Consider the following 21693-nt stretch of genomic DNA (forward strand, 5'->3'; position numbering starts at 1 on the left):
AGAACCCAGGAGTCCTGGCTTCCATCCCCCTACCCACTAGACCCCAGTCCCCTCCCTGAGCTGAGGAGGGAACTCTAGTGGGTTAAATCTGTGGGGCCTTGTACAGCAGACACAGAAGAAGGAAGGACACTGGGAGCCTTTGCAATGGAAAATAGTCTGTGGAGCCCTTTACTGTACCAGTAGCGATACCCCCATTCCCAGCCGGCCCCAGAGCCGGGGGGCTCATTGGGAACAGGACACAGGGCCATTCCCCCTTAGGGGGTGCCGGCTCCACTCCAGCCCTAGGGCAGGGGACTGACTGGCTCAGATGGGTGGGGAACGGGCCATGGGGCCTTTCCCCTCTAGGGGGCACCAAACTCCACCCTTCCCCACCACAGCTACCAACTGCCCAGGCATCCCCCACACAGTCACCTCCCACCCCGGCCCTCTTCTGGCCGGCTTGGGCAGATGGGTTATGGGATTCGGGGCCTTTCCTGTCAAGGGGGTGCTTCTGATCCAGCCCCAGGTTTGGGGGGTACTTTACCTTGAGTTTTCATAAGGAACCATCCGGGGCGGGGAGAGGACAAGTGGGTCGAGATGAGCCAGAGCTGCTGGGGTTCCTACAGCTCCCAGAAGACCTGTCAAAGCTGATCCCCACTCCGGCACTTCGAGTGCAGAAGGTGGGGGCCTGCAAGGACACCAAAAATTAATACTGGTCACTCCAGGCTGGTATTAAACTCCCAAAGTTACAGCTTTTCTCCAGGGACTGGAGATGCCTGGAGAAGTATCACTGCCGACTGGTGGATACTGTACTCAGCAGGACTAACAGGAGACACATTCAGGTTACTTCAGTGATGATAGATCCCAAAGTGTTCACCCAGCACTGAGAGGGTGTTCACTCAACTGCACCTGTTCCCCAGCAGCCTCTGGGGAGGGGCAGCTGGGGAACAGGTGCATGGTGACGTCACACCAGAAGGGCCATGTTTCTTTCAGGCGCCACGGCAACTGGGAAATGTCACTCCACATTGCAGCTTAGAGATTAAGAATTAAAATAAAGCGCTCGGCGTAGAACCCAGGAGTCCTGGCTCCCAGCCCCCCCTGCTCTGACCCACCAACACCCACTTCCCTCCCAGAGGTGGGGAGAGAACCCAGGAGTCCTGACCCCCTTCTATGTTAATGGAGAAAGCCAACACTTGGCTCATGCTGCCGTGGGTGAGACACAACTTGGCTCGGGAGTGGAGAGACAAGGAGGTCAGAGACCCCCTGTGCAGGAAGGTTAAATATCTGGACATATTTAGTCTTGAGAAAAGAAGGGGGGCTCGAGAACAGTCTTTAAATGTGTTCAGGGCTGGTATAAAGAGGACGAGGATCCACAGTTCAGGTAGGACGAGAAGTAACGGGGTTAATCAGCAGGAAGGGAGATTTAGGTTAGAAGAGAGCAGGAAAGGCCCCTTCCCTGCATTTCTACCCTGCTGTCGCCTTGTAGGGCCCTGTCTTCTCCCCGCAGGCCCAGCAAGGGCCAATGAGGATTGATGAACTGGCTCCTCACATAGCTCTGCCCTGATCCCTCTTGCAGAGACAGAATCCCAGCCTAATGCCAGGTGCTCAGAGCTCGCGTCAGAGGTTCCGTCACCGCTGGGTTGACCAGCTCTCCTTTGCAGGGCTCAAACGTTATCTTACTGGTGGGTGTCCCTAGCAGATAAAGCTGGAACAGAATTTCACTGGGTCCAAAGTGGGCCAGGCGCTGGGACTGGCTGCCCGCCAGCAGACACCCCCGTTGTTCCTCCATCAGCTGCAGGCGCGGCAGGGTTTAGCCGTAAATCGCTATGGCAGATATTAAGCTTTTCACCCATGGAACCTCGGCACGTGTCCTGATCCCTTGCTTTCGCCTAGCTTCCGTGAGGGCAGCCGCGGCTGGGTGAGCCAGGCCTAGTCTCCTTCCGGTGGTTCCTGGCGACACCTCCTGGCTTGGATCCGCATGATTCAGAAGGAGACTGGAACTGGGAATGAACGGATTGAATCTGAGGGCTTGGAAATGAAGCTGGATTCGTGGACAAAATCAGGAGCTGGGGTTATTTTGGCCACTGCTCCCTTTGGAGAGAACTCTGGGGTGGCGATGAAGAGGCCGGGTGGACAGATGGGAGCAAGTTTCACCATCAGGGCAGCCACCTGTACTGTCTCCTGGACTCCACCAGGTAAGGTTCTCGATTCTGGTTGGCCGCATTCCTGGAGGTTTCATCTGGGGACAGAATCTTTACTGAAAGATTAATCTTTAATTCCTGGACATACCCTGCCCCCCATCGTCCCCCCACCCCTGGTACTCACATTAGAGACAAACACCTCCGTCTGACCGCTTTCCAGCATCTGCTCCTGTTCTATGTCCAACACCACACTGCTGTCGGCTGCCGAAAGAGTAAGGGACTGGGTCAGCTCCCTTCTCTCCCCTCTAAACCCAACTGAACCTCCCTGAGGCAGGGATAGAACCCAGGTTTACATCAGTCCCAGCATCCCCTGCTCCAACCAACTCAACTCCACTCCCCTCCTTGAGCTGGGAATAAAACCCAAGAGTCATAGCTCAAAGCCCTCCCTGCTCCATCCCACCAGCCCCCACTCCCCTCCGGCATCCTGCATTCTTAACCTCTACGCTGAAATGTGGAGTGGCTTTTCCAGTTGCTTTGGTGATTGAATGAAACCTGGCCTGACTTGTATTTTGTAAAAACTATTGATAAATAAAGCACTTTTAAAAATGTCCCATGTTGCAAAAGGTTTGATTCTCATGTGATCGGCGCATGTGGCTTCCTGTGTGCAAAGATTGTTCCCCAGGTGCTCTGCCCCAGAGGTAGCTGCATCTCAGCACTGGGTAAGCCATCCTGGTGTGACATCACCTTGTGGCTGTTCCCCAGTTGCCTCTCCCTAGAGGTGGCTGCATCTTAGTGCTGGGTGAGTATTTCAGGGTCTTTCATCACTGAAGTAACTTGAATGTGCCTCCTGTTAGGCCTGCTGTAGTATGCAGGGGCGGCTCTAGTCATTTCACCGCCCCAAGCACAGCGGCACGCTGGGGGCACTCTGCCAGTTGCTGGTCCTGCGGCTCCGGTGGACCTCCCGCAGGAGGTCCACCAGAGCCACCCGCCGCCCTCCCGGCGACCAGCAGAGCACCCCCCGCGGCATGCCGCCCCAAGCATGCGCTTGGCGTGCTGGGGTCTGGAGCCGCCCCTGGTAGTATGCTTCCCAATCTGGGTCTATACTGATTATGTGATATGTATGTACCTTGTGAACCTTGTAACCAATACATGTAATCTCTCATAACTCAAGCCTGACGCCAGATGTGCAGCACCTTCTTCTTTAACTAGTGCAAATTTGATTTTAAACATTAGCTTTAATAAAATTTAATATTCACCAGTAGGTGGCGATGCTTCTCCATGCATCTCCAGTCCCCGGAAGCTGCTCCTGTAACATCAGTTCCTTCTGTATGTCCTGTAGTCTGACTCAGTGTAGGCACCTAGGGAGGCTTTATGATTATCCCCTCCCAAAGCCAGCCACAAAACTCAGGAGTCCTGGCTCCAGCCCGTCCCCCACCCTCGCTCTGACCCACTTGGCCCCACTCCCCTCCCAGAGCTGGGATAGAACCCGGGTGAGCCGGGGCTGGGGAGCTCAGACTCCCGGCCTGAACTGGGCAACGTTTTTCAATTTTTTTATTTTAAATGCAGATTCAACTTGACAGAGAAATTTTACAAATTTGTTTCAATTTCTATAAATTCTTTTCGTCCCCGTCCCTAAAATGGTCCAAAATCTTGAAACATTTTGATACTTCAATTCCAGTCAAAAGCTTCTATTTTATTTTTACCTCCACATCGAAGTATTTCATTTGACCCAACATGATTTTTTTCCTGTGTTTTCACTTTGCCAAACAACTAATTTTTCTTTCTTTTCAGGTTCACCCAAAATGAAATCCCCCCCCCCGAGTTTTTGCACAGCCAGCCAACTGCATGAAAATCAAGTTTTCACATCACTCCAATCATTCAGTTTGAGGAGGATTGAGTGTTGGGAAGGACCTGGAGGCTACAGTGAATCGCAAATTGAATATGAGTCAAGACTATGATGCGGGGGAGAAAAAAGTGAATTTTCTGGTATGCAGAACCAGGAGTCTTGTACATAAGATGTGGGAGGTAATTGTCCTGCTCTACATGAAACTGGTGAGGCCTTCACAGGAGAACTGTGTTCTGGGAGCTGCACTTTAGGAAAGATGTGGACACACTGGAGAGAGTCCAGAGGAGAGCAACAAAAGTGAGAAAGGTTTAGAAACCTGACCTGTGAGGAAAGGTTACAAATCTGACCATGTTTAGTCTTCAGAAAAGACTTGAGAACAGTCTTTAAATATGTTCACGGCTGGGATAAAGAGGACAGGGATCAATTGTTCTCATTGACCACTGAAAGCAGAGCAAGAAGCAAACAGTTTAATCTGCAGCCAGAGAGATTTAGGTTAGATAGCACGAAAAACTGGAATCAGCACAGCACAGTAAACACCCCTTCCCCTCATTTCTACCTGGCTGTCGCTTGGTAAGGCCCTGTCTTCTCCCCGTAGGCCCAGCAGGGTCCGATAAGGATTGACAAACCTGTACCTTATCCAGCGCTGCCCTCATCTCTCTCTCATGGAGACAGAAACCCAGTCTGAACTCACACACACATTAACAGAGCGTGTCTATGAGCACTCCCAAGTTGACCCCTTATATGTCCCTTGACTCAGTAGGTTGGGCTGAGAAGCACTTTCAAGCTGTGACCCTCATATGCCCCAGGTTCAGCAAATCCCTTTCCCCACTTTTACGTTACAATTATTTTGGTAGTAACCCACTTGATGAGCAAACTCCACAGGATTTCTCGGCGCTGCAGGGTGTGACATTGCACTCCATATGATTTTATGAAAATAGGCTAATAAGTGTGAATATAATGTAACTGGAATATGCTTCATGCAAAAGGTTTCTTCTAAGGCATCACTACAAAGCTTATAATCTACAGTGTGTTCATCCTACTTGCATGAATGTATCATTCTTGTATCTGAAACTAGAAATATTAAATATAACTCTGAGGTTCTATTGCAATTATGCAACATGTGGGCCATTAACGGTGGTTTTGAATCTTGATAGCTCCCATCAACCAGGAAAATTGACTGTAGATGGCTCTGTTTACTTGCAAGACTTCCTGTGAGTCAAGCCAGGGAAGAATGAAGGCTTGGGGTCTCACAGGACATGTGACCATGTCACCTGCTACTGAAATCCATCTTAAACCTGGTGCTTTTCCATTTAGAAGGAGGGGTGGGGACCCAGAGACACAGAGATTCCTGCCTTGTTCAAAGCTATATGAAGAGGTGGAAGAGAACAAAGGGGCTGTAGTTATGAGAAATCTTCTAGCTACCACCTGAGCTGGAAGAAGGACTGTACTAGGGGAAAGGATTGGGCCCAGACTAGAAAGGAATCTAGTCTGTGAAAGAAGCTCATTGGAACATCTCTGAGGGTGAGATATTACCTGTAATCAGTTTCTTAATGTATTAGGCTTAGACTTGTGTGTTTGTTTCATTTCGCTTAACTTACTTTGTTCTGTCTGTTATTCCTTGGAACCACTTAAATCCTACTTTTTATATTTAATAAAATCACTTTTCCTTATTAATTACCCCAAAGTAAGTAATTAATCCCTGAGGGAGCAAACAGCTGTGCATATCTCCCTTTCAGTGTTATAGAGAGTGGACAATTTATGAGTTGACCCCGTATAAACTTTATACAGAGTAAAACTGATTTATTTGGGGGTTTGGATCCCACTGGGGGCTTGGTGTCTGGGTGCTGGAGACAGGAGAACGTCTTAAGCTGTTTTCAGTTAAGCCTGCAGCTTTGTGGGACGTGGTTCAGACCTAGGTCTGGCTTTGCAGCAGGCTAGCGTGTCTGGCTCAACCAGGCAGGGTACTGAAGTCCCAAGCTGGCAGGGAAAACGGGCTCAGAGGTAGCCTCAGCACATCAGGTGGCAGCCCCAAGGGGGTTTCTGTGACTCAACCCATCACACAGGGCTCTTTAGCTTAGGTACGAGGAGAGTTACTGCAGAGAGAATGGGGAAGCCAAAAACACTCAAGAGAGACTGAGGGTGGGGTGCTCAGCTCTTCGTGAAGCTTGAATCGATTGGGTTTCCCAGGTGGTGGTAGTAGCTGTGGGTCTGGAGCACTGGAGACAAGCAGAGCCCCCAGAACCATCAGTCAGGAGAAGATAAAGTCCCAATGTAACAGATGCAGATTTTGGATCCAGGCATCAGAACACTCACTTGAGCGTGTATGCGGAGGGGGGGGGTTGTTGTAGAAAAAGAGCAATGGTTCAAGGGAGACACTAGATTTCTTGGTGGGTAAACTGATGATTTAAGGGAGTATTTCAAAGCTGTTTTGTTCAGGCTAGACAATAAGAACTGATCATTCCCGGCTATGGGCGGTGTCCCTTCGAGGGAGCTCACAATGCCATTGGGCAGCTTCAGTATATTGGATACCAATAGAGGATTTATTACTAGAGTTGGTCTGATAACTACTGAGCTGGGTGTGCGCAGGCGTGGGGTCATCAACATCTGGAGCAGAAATCCCCCATAATGCAGTGCTTCCCTGCTTTTCTGGTCCCAGAGTTCAGTGTGGTTCTTGCCTTGGAATTTCTGTTCTCCATTCTGTGCGCTAATGGAGGTGCCTCCATGCCCCATCTTTGATGCAAATGAGACTAGGGGAGTTGCCTTAATCCTGTCACCCTTGTCCGGAGGGGCTTAGGTGTGTCTCCCCCTGCCATTTCATTGCTTTTTGTAAGTCTTTCTTCTGAGTAGTTTGGATTCAAGCAGAGGTGGGGGGGGGAAGGTCCTTCCTGAGTCAGACAGGCTGGATACTGTGCCCTGGTTTCCCAAGAACACAGAGCTGGTAGGTAACGTGACAAACGCCCCCTCCCAACTCCAGCTATATATCCACAGAGCACGCTGCCGGGATCAAACGTTATCTGAATGGAGGAAGTCCCTAGCAGATAATAAAATTGGAGGCCTGATTGGTCGACAAAACCAGGAGCGGAGGGACTAGCTTGGCCACTGCCCCCTTTTGGAGAGAACTCTGGGGTGGCGATGAAGAGGCCGGATGGACAGATGGCAGCAAGTTTCACCATAGTGGCAGCCACCTGTATTGTCTCCTGCACTGCACCAGGCAGGGTGGCCGATTCTGGTTGGCCGTTTTCGTGGAGGTTTCACCACAAGACTTTTAATTTTTTATGAAAATTAATCCTTCATTCCTGGAGGTTCTAGGGGGGTCCTGGAGGGTTGGGGACCCAACTGCCATGACATCACTGGGGCTTCATTGTCCAGGGCCTTGGAGCTCAGCTGGGATCAGGCCAGACAGAGGGACCCAGGTGACGTTGCCACCTCCGCTGGCTTTGGCTAAATCCCATTCACGGCCCGGGAGGTGAGACGTGGACTTCCTGCTCACTCCCCCTCCCTTGTGCTCGTCTTTTCCTTCCCCCTCTTCTTTCTTCTCTCGCCTCTTTCTCTCGCTCTTTTCGCTTTCCTTTGAGAAGAGTCTGGCTCAGCTGGCCCTGGCTTCATTTTTCGCAAAGATGATGTCATGTGAAGACCCCTCCAGGAATACGTCCAATCAAAATTGGCTACGGAAATGGCCCATTGCTGGGAAAAGTTTGCCGGGCCTTGAAGTGGCTGGTCAGGGTGGGGTCTGGGGCCTTGTTTCTCCAGCTATGAGGCTACAAGAGTCAGTCAACAACTGAATTTTGCTCTCTCTGCTGGTCTTTTCCATCCCCTTTCAGGTGTGTTCATCTTGTTGGGTCTTCTGGGAGACCTTTCCCAGCAACAGCAACATCCCCTGCAGGTCCACCCATGTCTCCTTTCCCCCCAGAGGACAGTTTGTTCCAGCTAGAAGAAAAGCAGTGTGTCAGACAGGGGGTCCCTTACAAAAATACAAGTTAAATTCCCCCCCAACCTGGGGCTGGATCAGAGAAGCGGCCCCTTGATGGGAACGGCCCCGAATCCCATAATCCACTTTCCTGAGCCAGCCAGCAGGGGGCCAGGGTGGAAGGTGACTGCGTGGGGGACACCTGGGCAGGGGCTGGCTGTGGTGGGGGAGACCGGGGTCTGTTGCGCCCTACAGGGGAAAGGCCCCATGTCCCACTCTCACCCACCTGAGCCTGCCACGCCCCTGCCCTGGGGATGGAGTGAAGCTGGCACCCCTAGAGGGGAAAGGCCCGATGTCCCTTTCCAACCAGCCCCTCAGCTCTGGGGCCAGGCAGGAAAGGGAATATGGCCGATGGGTACAGTAAAGGTCCCATGGCCCAGTTTCCATTGCAAAGGTTCCCAGTGTCCTTCCTTCTGTGTCTCTCACACGAGGCCACACAGGTTTTACCTACTAGGGTTCTGTTCCGGGCTCTGGGAGGGGACTGGGGTCTGGTGGGTTAGAGCAGGGGAGGCTGGGAGCCAGGACTCCTGGGTTCTATCACTGGCTCCCTGACAGTGATCTAGGCCTGACCTCTCTGTGCCTCAGTTTCCCCACCTGTCAAACAATCCAGCTGATTGTTGTTTCTCTTTGCACAGGGCTCAGCAGGCCTGCTCTGATAGGCCTCTTCCCCCAAAGCTGTGTTGCCCTCTGTGGTCTTGATTCTCGTACACTCCACTGGGAGGGGTGGGAGCTGCGGAGGGCTGTCTGCTTCTGGCCACATCCTGGTGCCTCCTCTGCTCACATGCTTACCAGTGACTCATCTGGCCACACCATCCTCCCTGTGTCTTCAGCCCAGTCCTGGCTCCACCTGAGGCCGGAGACTTTTATGTGGACTGCAAGGTCCCCTTTGAAATGGGAAGGAAATGGCCCTGCCCTGACAGGTCCCCTCCGCTCCACCCCAGAGGCAGCTGCATCTCACACATCCTTGGGTGAGGAATGGCGTGTGGCTGTTGGGTTAAGATAGGAGCTGACGACCCTTATAGGGGAAAAACCCCATTCTCCATCCCCCTAACTCAGTCAGTGCCTCATCCTGCGGCCAGATTAACCCCTGCCAGCATCTCAAAAGGACTCAGCCATCTTTTCCCCCGTGTTCCTATGGCATTTAAAATGTCAGTGCCCTAGGAAACACAGCCACTGGCTTGGGGAGGGGGGCACACAGAGCCCCTGACATGGGCTGGAGCTTTCTTGGCCTGGCTGCAGCGCCTCAAAGCCAGCCCCGGCCTGGGCTCACACGCCCTGGTGCCCACCCACCCCTGAGGGATCTGACTTTCTCCTACCCATGGCCATCACTTCCAGAGCGTGTCGGGCCGAGCAATTCTCACCGACCTGGACAGTTACACAGAGATGCGAATGGGCCACCTGTAGGATGCCGCCCTAGTATCAAACACGCTTCCCTTCTGCTGTCCGGCCGCGCGCCGGGGGCCCGGGCTGGGAGGGGAAGGCTGCCGACCTTTCCCCCACTTTGTGCTCTGCGTGATTTCTGGTAAATGTAAAGTAAAGGCTGGGAGCCAGCGTCCCTAAAAAACTTTTAGTTCCAGTTTCCTATTGGCTCTTTTTCTCCATGGTACAAAGCAAACCCACCTATCAACGGCCTGGGCAGGGGGGAGGGTGCTCGCCCATCCACCCACAACTGAAGGCTCCTGCGCCTGCTCAGGGGGAGAAACCACTAACAAAGCCCAAAGTTCAACTAAATTCAGGGGAAAACAAATGATCAAACAGGAGCAGGAGGTTACAGGGCCATGCCTCTAGGGCCGTCCCTAGGGGGGTACAAGGCCTGGGACAACCTCCCCCTCCACCCTGCCCCTTCCTGTCCCTGCTCCACCCCTTCCCCTAAACCCTCACCCCTGCTCTGCCCCACTCCACCCCCTCCCCCAAGTCCCCTCCTCCGAGTGATGCTGATGAGGAGGCGGGCGTGACCCCTGCTGCCGGTGCCAGGCCACCCCCCCCCCACATTAACCCTCTAGGCTGCCCTGGGCCCCACATGCCCCCCAAAGCACAGGGCCCGGCCAGTTGCCCCAGACCAGCCTATGGACGGGACGGCTCTGACTGGTGCCAACATCTAGGTTTGTCGCAGCCACTGAGGGGATAGGTGTCTTCGTGAAGCTCTTGCTGCACAATCCCCAGCTAGGTGTAGGGGTAGCGGGGTCTCCCTCAGAGCGCTGGAGGCTGGCCCTGGCAGGAAGCACCAGGATCAGAGACCTCCTGCACTACGAGCGGGGGACAGGACGGGACTGGATGGATTCCCTGGCGCTTGGACGTTTCATGGGGCTCTCCACCCCTCATACCTCCCGGCGTGTACTCCCGGAGGTGAGGGCAGCCTTACCGCCCGCCTCCATGGCTTTCCTTGAGTAGGATCTGTGAGCGGGAGCTCCCCGTCCGCCCCTCTCCCCTGCCCTCTGGACCTTGTTATCAGGCCTCTGCCCCGTGAACCCCCTGCCTCCCAACCCACTGCCTCTCACAACATGAGAAGGCTCCATAATCTGCAGCCGGTTCATTTCTGAATCACACGAAGGAAACATTTGTACACACTCGTGCTCCACACGTTCCATTTGCTCACCCTCGTGTCCCACCCCAATACGCAGCGGCAGCACCTTGTGCCATCTCTTGAGGGTGAGGAGCCCCGGGGAGCCAGCTTTATTCCACCGGGTTCTGCGGCCCGCCAGGAACATCAGCTGATGGCTCCATGAAGGTACTTGGACATTTCACACCTATCCCCGGCACCTGCCCTCTTCTGGCATGAGGGAGACTCTGGCGCATGTTTACCTCACGTGCACCAGGTTGCAGACCCCTTGGATGGAGAAAAAGGAGCTGCCGGTCGTACCGGAGCCCAAGGGGGAAGCAGAGGAAGTCGTGTGCCAACAAAGAGCCTGGAGGTGGAAGACTTGGACTTGGATGCAGAGGCAGACCAGGCCCTGTCCTTCCTCTGGGGAGACTGAAACTCCAGTGCTACCTTCTGGAGCTGGGCCAGGAAATCCAGGGCCAGGCTCAGGGTGTTGAGCCGGGGCCAGAGCAGGGACAGGACTAGCTGGTTGAGCACCAGTGGTTTCCGCCACAGGAAGAGGGACCGGAACAGTCCGGTTCACCTCCACAGGCGCTCAGCCACCCTGCTCTCCAAATCCTGCCTGTTCTCCGATGGAGAGGGATGGGTGGAGGAAAGGTGAATGCTCAGAGGGGGTAGCAGACCCGTGCTCTACTGGATGGCCTGAAGCGCGGGTGGGAGGGAGCTCGCCTGCCACCTGTCCCTGACCACCAGGTCAGAGCTCCTGACTCAGTTGACCTGGGAGGAGGAGGCTGCTGATTAGACAGCCTGGCAGGCCTCCAACCGCACCAGGGAGCCTGGGTCCTGCACCACGAACAGCACGTTGGCGGCATATTCTGACAGGACCACAGAAAACTCCGGCTCGTCCTCCGGAGCAGATGGAGGAAGGACTCAATGGCCAGAGTGTGCAGCTGGCCTGGCAGGTGACCGGTTCAGTCAGGGACCAGTTGAGCCTGACCAAGCACTCCACGGAGGCGCAGAGCACCTGGAGGAAACCCACAAACAGTGTCTCAAACTCGAACTCCCGCAGAGTGCCCAGGAGATACCCATAGTCCACCCTGTCGAACGCCTTCTCCTTCTCAGGGACAGGAGGGCGAACGACAGACCATCTCTACACACAAACTCAAGGAGGTCCCCGAGCCCACCAGTGCGGACACCAGTCACCAGGGCCGTCCCTAGGGGAGGTACAGGGCCCAGAACAACCCCCCTCCACTCCAGGCCCCACCCCCACTCCACCTCTTGTCCCAAGCCCCTGCCCTGCCTCTTCCCACCCCTGATCCACCCCACCCCGTCCCCAATCCACCCCTCCCCCGAAACCTCCACCCTGCCTCTTTCTGGCTTCCACCCCCTCCCCTGAGTGACACCAGGAGCCAGCAGCGTGGGGTGGGCTGGGGCCAGGTCACTCGCTGCTACCAGCACCAGGCCACCCTGGACCCCAAATCTGTACTAGAAAAATCCTATTTTAGTTTAGGTATGAATTAGTTATAATGAAGGATACTAAATAATGTCGTATGTATTCAATGCATTGATGTATCTTGTAATTATAATTTGAAGTACCCACCCAGCCACCCTTTCTGAAAGCAGGAAGGAACGGCCTAGTGTGCCCTTGGTAAAGATGCATCAGCCAGAATCTTGTGTCTGAAGCTGATTTCAAGGCAGGAACAGACCCTTGTAGTCACCACTTTCTTACAGGTTCAAAGTTAGCTTTGTGAAAGAAGCAGAAGAGTGTGATGATTGTTTTCTTTAAATTGTAACTCGATGTTCCTGCTTAAATGTTCATACTGTTTCTGAGTAAATCAGTCCTGTTTTATGTGTGAATGAGGGATGTGTGTGTTAGAAGATAAGTGAAACTAACTGGCCATTACATTAGTCCGAGCTGCAGACTGGTACCTATAACATCGACTGGAGGGACAGTGCATGTGTGTCTGAATGTGTGTGTGTGTTTTTATGTGAGCATATGCTAGCTGCTTTACTACGGTATTCTTAGTAAACGTAGCGTACTGCCTTACCCCCTGAAAAGGATCCTGGGTGCTTCTTATAAGCATAACACATCCCCCTGAACGCGGGGCCCCACAAAGCGTGGGGGCCCGGGTCAGTTGCCAATCACAGTCAAATGGCCTTAGCTATGACCGTGTAGGGTACACTGAGGAGTGAGACAGGACACCGGTTCCAAAGGTTGTGATGCAGAGGTCCCCTCAGAGGTGGGCACGGCTCGCCTGCATGACAGGGGTAGCACTCTGCTCCCTACGGACTCGTCCCAGACTATGGCAAGGTCCAGGCCGAGGACGTCCCAGAACACGTGGCGAATTCCACGGTCAGTCTCTCCATGCCTGGAGATGGATCAGTGGGCATGAGACAAAGGGCTTCTGAGAACTCAGCCAGAGTGAGAGGCAACCCCTGCCAGTCCTGGCTGCCCGCGCTGACCATTGGGAGTCCATCCCAGAGCACCTCGCGGGTGTCACGGACTCACAGGTTGTGCCCACTCTTGGCCCCGTGCGGTCCCTGGGGGGAACCCCATTCAGTGTGACAGCCCTTCTCAGGCGTCCATTCGCTCCCAGGGTTACCCGCCCCCGCTCCTCTCTCTGCCTGAGTACAGCCTGGCGGGGGAGGCCATCGACGTGACCATGCTGGGTGGACACCAGCCTGTGGGGCGGCCTGAACAGTCCCTGCAGCCTATGCCAGAACCCGCTGCAGGGAAGGCAGCAGCAGAGGCTGCCGCTGGCCATGGTGGACTGGAGGGTGCACAGCTGGTGCAACGGGGCCTCAGCAGCTCGGTGGACGAGTCAGCCATGGACGTAGCCCAGGCAATGGGGTCGGATGTGAACAATGACTGGAAGTTGGAGCTGGAGCTGTCAGACGAGTCCCCATTCCTGGCCCTGGGCGTTCCCGATCCCGGCTCACCAGCTTCGCCTACCTGAAGGCGCACAGGCCAAGTTCATATTCGTGCATCACGAGGTGTCCTGTGTGTACGACAGGTGAGAATCCCCTGCAGCGCCCCCTGCAGCACGGCATCCTCCTCCGAGCCCCCCGCCCTCTTCTCTGGAGATCAGCGCCCCCTAGTGCGGCTCTAGGGCAAGGGGAGAGCGCCCACCACAGACCCCCCTGCCCCAGGGAAGCCAGGGGAGGTCTCTGGCTCCTAATTCCTCTCTCTTTTCCCTCTGGAAAGGTTAAGGAACCCCAAAGCCCCCCCAAAGCCCCCACTGCCACCCCACTTCCCCCAGGCCCTGCATCTCCTGCCAGCCAGCTACCACTCCTCCGCCTATCAGCCCTTCCTGGCCACGTCGGGCACCCACTAGGTAAGTCAGGCAGCCCTGGCGGGCAGGGCCCTTGGGGGAGGGAGGACAGTGGCTGGGGGGGGGGGGGTGCCGGCCTTGGGAGGGGGCGGAGTGGGGGTGGGAAGAGATGATAAGAGGGCAGGGAGTGGGGCACAGGAAGGGGCAGCTGCTGTCACTTTATGCACTTGGCACAGGGGTGGCAGTCCTGGGGGTGACTGTAGCGTCCCTGCCCTGCCTCCTCACCCCGTGCTTGGACCCCGCACAGCCCAGGAAACATGACAGCCCGGGACTGCCGAGCTCTGGGCCGGCCTGGGTGGGCAGGGGCTTCCCCCGGCTCTGAGATCGGCGGGGCGGGCAGGGGAGTGGATTGGGCTTCCCCGGCCCCAGCATCAGAGGAGAGAGGGGTACGGTGGAGACTCAGTCCCCAGGAATGGTGCGAGGGCAGGGGGCTCCCCCGGGGGTGCTGGGAGAGGTGTGAGGTCAGGCTGTGCCTTTGCCCAGACGGGCAGAGGGAGGAGAGAGGGAGCTCCGGACAGGGGGTGCAGTTCAGGCGGGGCCTCAGGGAAGGGGGAGGAGCAGCCCTGGGGAAAACCAGAAGCCAGCGCCTGTGACGGTATTTATATGGCACAAGCTAAACCCAGGTGACCAGAGGCCTCTTTAGGAGCTGGGATCACTCCAGCTTCTGGCACAGACAAGGTAGGTGCTGTTTAGTTATTGCAAAACTTTTGAAATGTAGAAGAGAAACCCTGGGGCGAAATCCTGAGTTCTTGCAGGGCAGAGCAGGGAGATCCGCCTCCAGGATCTGACCCCACTTCCCGAGCTGGTGCCTCGGTGCCCGGGCAGAGCGGCTGAGGAGGGTAAAGGAACTGCAGAGCTGACTCCGCTGCCCCAGGGTGTCTCGCTGCGTGGAAGCCCCTCAGCCCCCCACTAACCCCTGATCCCCTCCTTGGCCCCCATTCTACCCCAAGTGCCCCTCCCCCATTTCTTCCCCCCTCCCTCTTGCCCCCCAGCTCCCCTCACCCTGCCCAATGAATAATTCCTTCCTGCCCCCCCAGATCCCAGCACATGCCTGGGGGCAGGGAGAGGGTGTGGCCGCTGTTACCACTCAAGAAAGAGATCGTGGAGTCACTGTGGAGAGTTCTCTGAAAACAGCCACTCAATGTGCAGCGGCAGTGAAAAAAGCCAACAGAATGCTGGGAATCATTAAGAAAGGGAGAGATAATAGGACAGAAAATATCATCTTGCCTCTATGTAAATCCCTGGTACGCCCACATCTTGAATACTGCGTGCAGCTGTGGTCGCCCCATCTCAAAAAAGATCTATTGGAATTGGAAAAGGATCAGAAAAGGGCAAAAAAAATGATGAGGGGTCTGGAACGGCTTCCGTATGAGGAGAGATTAATGAGACTGGAACTTTTCAGCTTGGAAAAGAGACGGCCAAGGGGAGATATGATTGAGGTCTATAAAGTCATGACTGGTGTAGAGAAAGTAGATAAGGACGTGTTGTTTACTCCTTCTCGTAGCACAAGAACTAGGGGTCACCAAATGAAATTAAGAGGGGGACTCGATGCCCACAGTTCCTGGAACAAACACAAGTAGGGGGCTCAGGTCGCCCACAGATCCTGGCATGGCCAGAGGGGTCGAGAGAGGGACTCAGACCCACCCTGTGACTAAATCCTGCCACTCGCCCTGACCCCTTGTCTCCCTTCCTGGTGTCCCACCCCGCCCCACATCCTGTCCTGAGAGCAGAGGGGGGCAGCAGGCAACACACATCCCCTGGGGCGACCCATCACCCACACAGACTGGCTCCCCAGCAAGTTCTTGGCTCTCAGTAGAATCCAAGAGTCCTGGCTCCCAGCCCCGTGACTGGGATCTCGGGGGGGGGCACCCTGATATTTCTTAATCTGGGCAAACTGCAAAGAATGGGGCAGACAATCTCCAAACCTGGTGGTTCTTCTAATACTTAGATTCACCAAGCCAGCAACAAAACAGCGTCTGCAATAACTTACTGGTTACTCAGCTCTCTTAAAGAACCAGCCTTGGGCTGCAATCCAGACAGCCAAGTGAAATATGATAAGGATTACTGAAAATCTTGCTCATCATATAAAAATACTGGACACATTCCCCACCAGTTCAGTGAATATTTCAGTTCTTACACAAATGCACTTACAGCCAACTCTTGTGAACTAAACTTAACTTTATTAAAAAACAAAAGAGAGGGGATTGGTTAAAAGATCATTATCCAGCCAGCTATGAACAGAGTTCTTAGGTCAGTTTCATAGTAAAGATGGTGAGGTTTAGAATTGCAAAGAGTCCTTTCCTGAATCTGTTCATCAGGTTATCGTCCCAAAAAGACAGGCCAATGTCCGAAATCAGGGTGATCCAGACTGGAGCTGGAGACCTCAATCTTGCGAATCAAACTTCCCCCATGAAGCTTAAGCAGATCTGAGATTACAGGATCAGGGCCCAAGAGTTCTTTTATAGTTCGTGGCTTTGAAGTAAGAGCTTCTCTTTCTAATTAACTGCATGGATTAACATAACGCAACTGCCCACCTCCCGCCATTTACAAGTAATTACCTGCATACTTCAAAGAGGAATGAAGACAGAGATGTTACTCCATTTACAGTTGATCTAAATGTTAACATCTCCTTTGGATCTCTGAATTAACAGAATATAGTGACAGACAGGAACCATTTGGTTACACTGTCAATCTCTAACAGTATATAGGTAAACACACAAAAAACACGATCATTATCTCCTAATATGTCTCTAACATGGGCTAATATGTTGAACATGGGCTAGTTAGTCTGCTAATGTTTAATCCCTCTTGGCTCCGTGTCCCCCCGTCCCTTCTGACCCTTAGACCCCACTCCCCTCCCAGAGCTGGGGATAGAATCCCAGCCCTTCCCCCGCTCTAACGCCTAGACCCAATTCCACTCCCAGAGCAAATAAAAGAATCCAGGAGTCCGGGCTTCCAGCTCCCACCACTACCCCCTGCTCTAGCCACTAGGTCCTGCTCCACTCCCAGAGCCAGGGAAAGCACCCAGAAGTCCAGACTTAGACCCCACTCCCCTCCCAGAGCTAGGAAGAGAACCCAGGAGTCCTGGCTCCCAGCCCCCCTGCTCTAACCACTAGCCTCCACTTCCCTCCTTGAGCTAGGGAGAGAACACAGGAGTCCTGGCTCCCCTCTCTAGCTGCCTGACCCCACTCCAGATTTACAATTGGATCACTTATGTCAGGATCTGGCCCTTCCCCTCAGCCAGCCCCCCTCGCTCCCGCTGATCCTGCTGGATTCATTACTGGAGGGTTGCTGTAGGCAGAGGTCCCTCTTTCTGCCTGCCCTGCCTCCCAACTGATGAACACAGGGAGCTCAGGAGAGCTCAGCTCCCTGCTCTCTGATCCAGCTGACATCTGCATCAGGGCATTCCCTGGAAATGCAGCCGCTCCAGCCAAGCTGCTGTGATCCCCACACAGGAGCCCTGTGCTTTGCTGCAGACAGGTAACCAGGGGGGCAGGGGAGCCTGGTGGACGTGCTGGGGAGCAGCAGGCTGTGTAGGTGTGGGGACATCACCATACCCCAGTACCCATGCCAGTGCTCCCCAGAGCTCTCTGGGTGGCTGTTCCCCCACTGCCGCACCCCAGAGGTGGCTGCAACTCAGCGACGAATGAGCTGTCTCTGGACAATATAATTGTCTGGTTGTTCCCCAGCTGCCCCTCCCCAGAGCTGGCTGCATCTCAGTGCCAGGCGAAGAAGCCTGGCACATACAGCGATTTAGGAGGCAAGACTTGAAGGGAATTGAGGACCCTCATGCGGGTGTGCACTCTTCTCTCTCTCTCTCTCTCTCTTCCTGCTGGAGGGAACGGGGCTGTGAGTATTTCAGGAAGGTCACCCTACTGCCTGCAGCTCACATGGGGGATTCAGTTCCCAGCACAATGAGGGGAGATTCAGCTTGGGGGTGGGGTGGGGAGCGGGGGTTTACACAGGTGCTTATCCACCCAGCTATCTATTGGAAGGAATGATAAATATTCACCCATGTGTCTCATGTCCCAACTACACACAACTAAATCAACTGCCCCCTAGTGGACAGAATCAGAACTGCCAGGTTGAATGTGTCCTAGGCCCTGTGCTGCCCACACCCAGCAGCAACTCTCCTTCAAAATCAGCGGGCAATGGGGCAGGCAGGCTATAGCACAGGTTGTTGGAGAGCTCTTCTCTCAGAGCCAGGGAGGGTCATAGCAGCTTGCAGGCTTCTGGGATGCTGCTAGGATGTGTTGTGCCTGTGGAACTGCCTGCCACTTGATTGTTGTTAATGAAGCCTCTCTCTGTTTCTCTCCCTCAAAGGAGGCTCAGAGACCGAAATCCGCTCCCAGGTAGGGGGCACCATCGCACCAGCCATGGCGAGATCCGGTGTGTTCATCCCTCTGCTCCTCCTCTTCCTTCTCCCTGGAGTCTCCCCCGACTGCTACACCGGCACAGCTGAGGAGTGCAAGGAGACCATGACCTTCGTGCCCGGGTACAGCTTGGTGGGGGAGGGCATCGACGTGACCACTCTGGAGTGGACGGGGGCGGATGTGGTGGACACCAGCCTGTGGCGCCGCCCAAATGGCGCCTGCACCCTGTGCGAGAACCGGCTGCAGGGGAGGCAGCACCAGAGGCTGCCACTGGCCGTGGTGGACTGGAGGGTCAACATCTCGTGCAGCTGGGAGCTCAGCAGCTCAGTGGAAGAATCAGCCGCGGCTGTGGGCCGGGCACTGGCGTGGGATGTGAACAACGACTGGATGTCAGAGCTGGAGCTGCCAGAGGATTCCCAGGGCCCGGCCTTGGCAGGGTCCAAATCCCGGCTCACCAGCTATGCTTACCAGAAGGAGCTGCAGGACAAGTACATGTTCATACGCCACGAGATGCCGTGTGTGTATTACAGGTGAGAATCCCAGGCTAGGCCCCTGCCCCACCCTGCTCCCGGCAGCACGTTGTTCCCTGCTGCCCCCGCCACCCTGCTCTGTGCAGCCCAGCGCCCCCTACTGCTGCAGCGGGGTAATGGGGTAGCACTGACTGCAAGAGGAGAGCGCCTCCTACTGCGCCCCACCTGCCAGGGAACCCACGGAGTGAGCTCTGGGGAAGTGGGGCCACTTTGCTCAGGGGAAGGTGCCGGGAGTCTCTCTGGTTGGCTCCTAACTCCTCTCTCTTTCCCCTCTGGGCAGGTTGAGTCTCACCCAAGACCCCCCACTGATGCCCCAGTTCTCCAGGGCCTTGAGAAGCCTCCCACCCAGCTACGACTCAGCCACATACCGGCCCTTCCTGGCCACGTACGGCACCCACTATGTGAGCCAGGCAGACCTGGGGGGGCGCGTGCGGCAGCTGACGGCCATCCCGACCTGCCGGGCAGTGCTGGACGGGCTGACAGCCACCGAAATCAAGGCGTGCCTGGGCTCACAGTTCTTGCAGGACCTGGGCCTGAGTCAGACCAGCCACCAGGGCAGCGAGGGCAGGGGGAGCTCCCAGGCGCCCTACATGGAGAAGCGCATCCAGGTGACGGGTGGCAACAGCTTCTCCAAGCAGCTCTTCTCCACCGAGCAAAACGCCAGCTCCTTCTCGACCTGGAGCGGGAGCCTGAAAGCCAGCCCCGACCTGGTCTCCTACTCCCTGACGCCCATCCACACCTTGGTGAGAGCAGGCGACCCCAGGCAGGAGGCGCTGAGGCAGGCAGTGAAGGAGTATGTGGCTGAGCGGGGACGGAGGAGGAGTTGCCCTCGAAGCTGCCCAGAGGGGGGCCAGGCCGACCCCTGGGACCCCTGCAAATGCTACTGCTACGGCAACCCCCTCACCGACTCCATGTGCTGCTCACTCAAGCGGGGCACGGCCCGGCTGAAGATCCATGTGCTGCGGGGCAAAGACCTGTCGGGAGACATGGTGACCGACACCGATGCCTACGTCAGGTTCTTGTTCCAAGGCCAGCAGCTGCAGACAGCCCGCATTAAGGATGATAACGACCCCATCTGGGGAGAGGACCTGGACTTCGGGGCGGTGACACTGCCAGAGCGGCCCAAACTGGAAATGGAGGTGTGGGACAAGGACGTATTGGGCGACGACTTCCTGGGCGGCTGCTACACCTACCTCAAGGTCGGCAAGAACATCATGCTCACCTGCAAACTTGCACATGGCCAGTTGGAGTTTTACTACACGCTGGAGTGCGGGCCCAACCTGGAGGGCAACAAATGCCATGAGTACGTGCCTGCGAGAGGCTCAGGGGATAGAACCCAGGAGTCCCAGCTCCCAGTCCCCTCTTCTCTAACCCAACAGACCCCACTCCCCTCCCAGAGCTGGGAATAGAACCCAGGAATCCTGGCTCCCAGCCCCCCCTGCTCTAACCACTAGACCCCACTCCCCTCCCAGAGCTGGGATTCGAAACCAGGGGTCCCAGCTTGAACCCTCTGCTGCCTTTGAAACCAGGCCCAAAACAAGCCCAACCCATCTCAGAGGAAGACAGGTGTGCACGTGTGGGGTGGGGGGGAGGGTTATACAAATTCCATTATATTTTTTTAGTACTTCTAGTTTTGCTGCCTACAACATGAAGTTACACATTAAAATTAATAACCATGCGCGGACGTCCATTATTAAGAAAAGAGGTCATCCTCTCGCTCGCCACCCTCCGCGGTCGCCGTTGCTTCGTGGGACATTCCTGTGTGGAACCGTGAAAGCATCTTTCACGCGGGACGAGAAAATGCAGCATAGGAGGCGTCGAGTGGGTGGGATTTTCGTAACTGAACGGGAGCAGGGAGTGGAGGCTTCTCAAATTCTGGTGACGGGCAGGAGTCACCCACACCGCGCCTGCCACCATTTTTATAGCATGACTTTGTTAGGGTGACCAGATGTCCCAATTTTATAGGGACGGGCCCAAGATTCGGGGCTTTGTCTTATAAAGGCGCCTAGCAACCCCCACTCCTCTGTCCCGATTTTTCACACTTGCTATCGGGTCACCCTACGCTTTGTGCCGAAGTCCCGATACAAAAAAGCAGCTGCAAAGAAGCCACCTCCAAATAAAACAAGCCCCAAACACCCCACCCACCCACAGACTATCACGCTCAAAAAATTTAAGCAACTTTAAAAATAAATTTTAAAAAAATTACATTAAATTAAATTAAAAAAAAAATCTGAGTGCCACCCCCACCCCTCGCAAATTAAAACCACTTTTTTACATTGAACGCTATTACAGATGCTGGAGGCAAAGCGAGGTTTGGGGTGGAGGCTGGCAGCTCGTGAACCCCACCCCATGTAATAACCTCGCGACCCCCCTGAGAGGTCCCGACCCCCAGTTTGAGAACCCCCGTTATAGGTGGACTTGCCCACATCTGGCGCCCCCTGGTGCCTCCTCTGGGGAATGCCCTCCCCTGCCTTCTTGGGGCCCCGCTCGCTGCTGCTCTGGCGCCGCCCTGGTGGCTGGGAATCTCCCGACCAGGCTTAGCCCTTGTAAACGTAAGCGGGGGGCTGGTCCCGCTATGGTGGGGAACTTTCCTGGCTTCTGCGCTACCCCGGTGAAGTGGGCGAGCGAAAGGATCTGAGTCCTCACTCCCCCTTCCTTTACCCAGAGCCCTGCCTGCCCTCGAGGGCTCCCCTTCCACTCTCCTGTCTGGCAGAGTCCTCGTAACCCCAACAAGGCTGGGCCCAGGATTCCTGGGGGGCTCGACCCCCAACCCTGCTATGGTCACCTGGGACAGGGGCTAGGGTGTCCCCACTCCGGGGGGCTCTCTCTGCACTGGGCACCTCCCTGACCCACTGATCATTTCATACAATTTAAAGCAAATACAAGTTGTTTAATTAACAATTAATTTAAAAAATGAATAAGGAAAAATGGGAAAGATTAAAGCAGGGGTCCCCAACGCGGTGCCCGCGGGGGCATCTAAATGTGT

At 55.1% G+C, this 21693-nt stretch overlaps 1 protein-coding gene across 1 annotated transcript; it reads left to right on the forward strand.

The window, feature by feature from the left end:
- The first annotated feature begins 14345 nt into the window (after nucleotides 1-14345).
- Nucleotides 14346-20385, forward strand: LOC123369765 (perforin-1-like). Its single transcript, XM_045015710.1, has 3 exons — nucleotides 14346-14482; nucleotides 18128-18707; nucleotides 18988-20385. The coding sequence occupies exons 2-3, from the start codon at nucleotides 18181-18183 to the stop codon at nucleotides 20114-20116; spliced, it is 1656 nt and encodes a 551-aa protein (XP_044871645.1). The 5' UTR covers nucleotides 14346-14482; nucleotides 18128-18180; the 3' UTR covers nucleotides 20117-20385.
- The last annotated feature ends 1308 nt before the right edge of the window (nucleotides 20386-21693 follow it).

The sequence above is a fragment of the Mauremys mutica genome, chromosome 4 (genome assembly GCF_020497125.1).
Source record: "Mauremys mutica isolate MM-2020 ecotype Southern chromosome 4, ASM2049712v1, whole genome shotgun sequence".
Classification (NCBI taxonomy): Eukaryota; Metazoa; Chordata; order Testudines; family Geoemydidae; genus Mauremys; species Mauremys mutica.

Coding starts and splice junctions, on each gene's coding strand:
- LOC123369765 (XM_045015710.1), top strand. CDS start 18,181: ATGGCGAGATCCGGTGTGTTCATCCCTCTGCTCCTCCTCTTCCTTCTC. Junction 18,708..18,987: donor ATGCCGTGTGTGTATTACAG/GTGAGAATCCCA, acceptor CCCTCTGGGCAG/GTTGAGTCTCACCCAAGACC.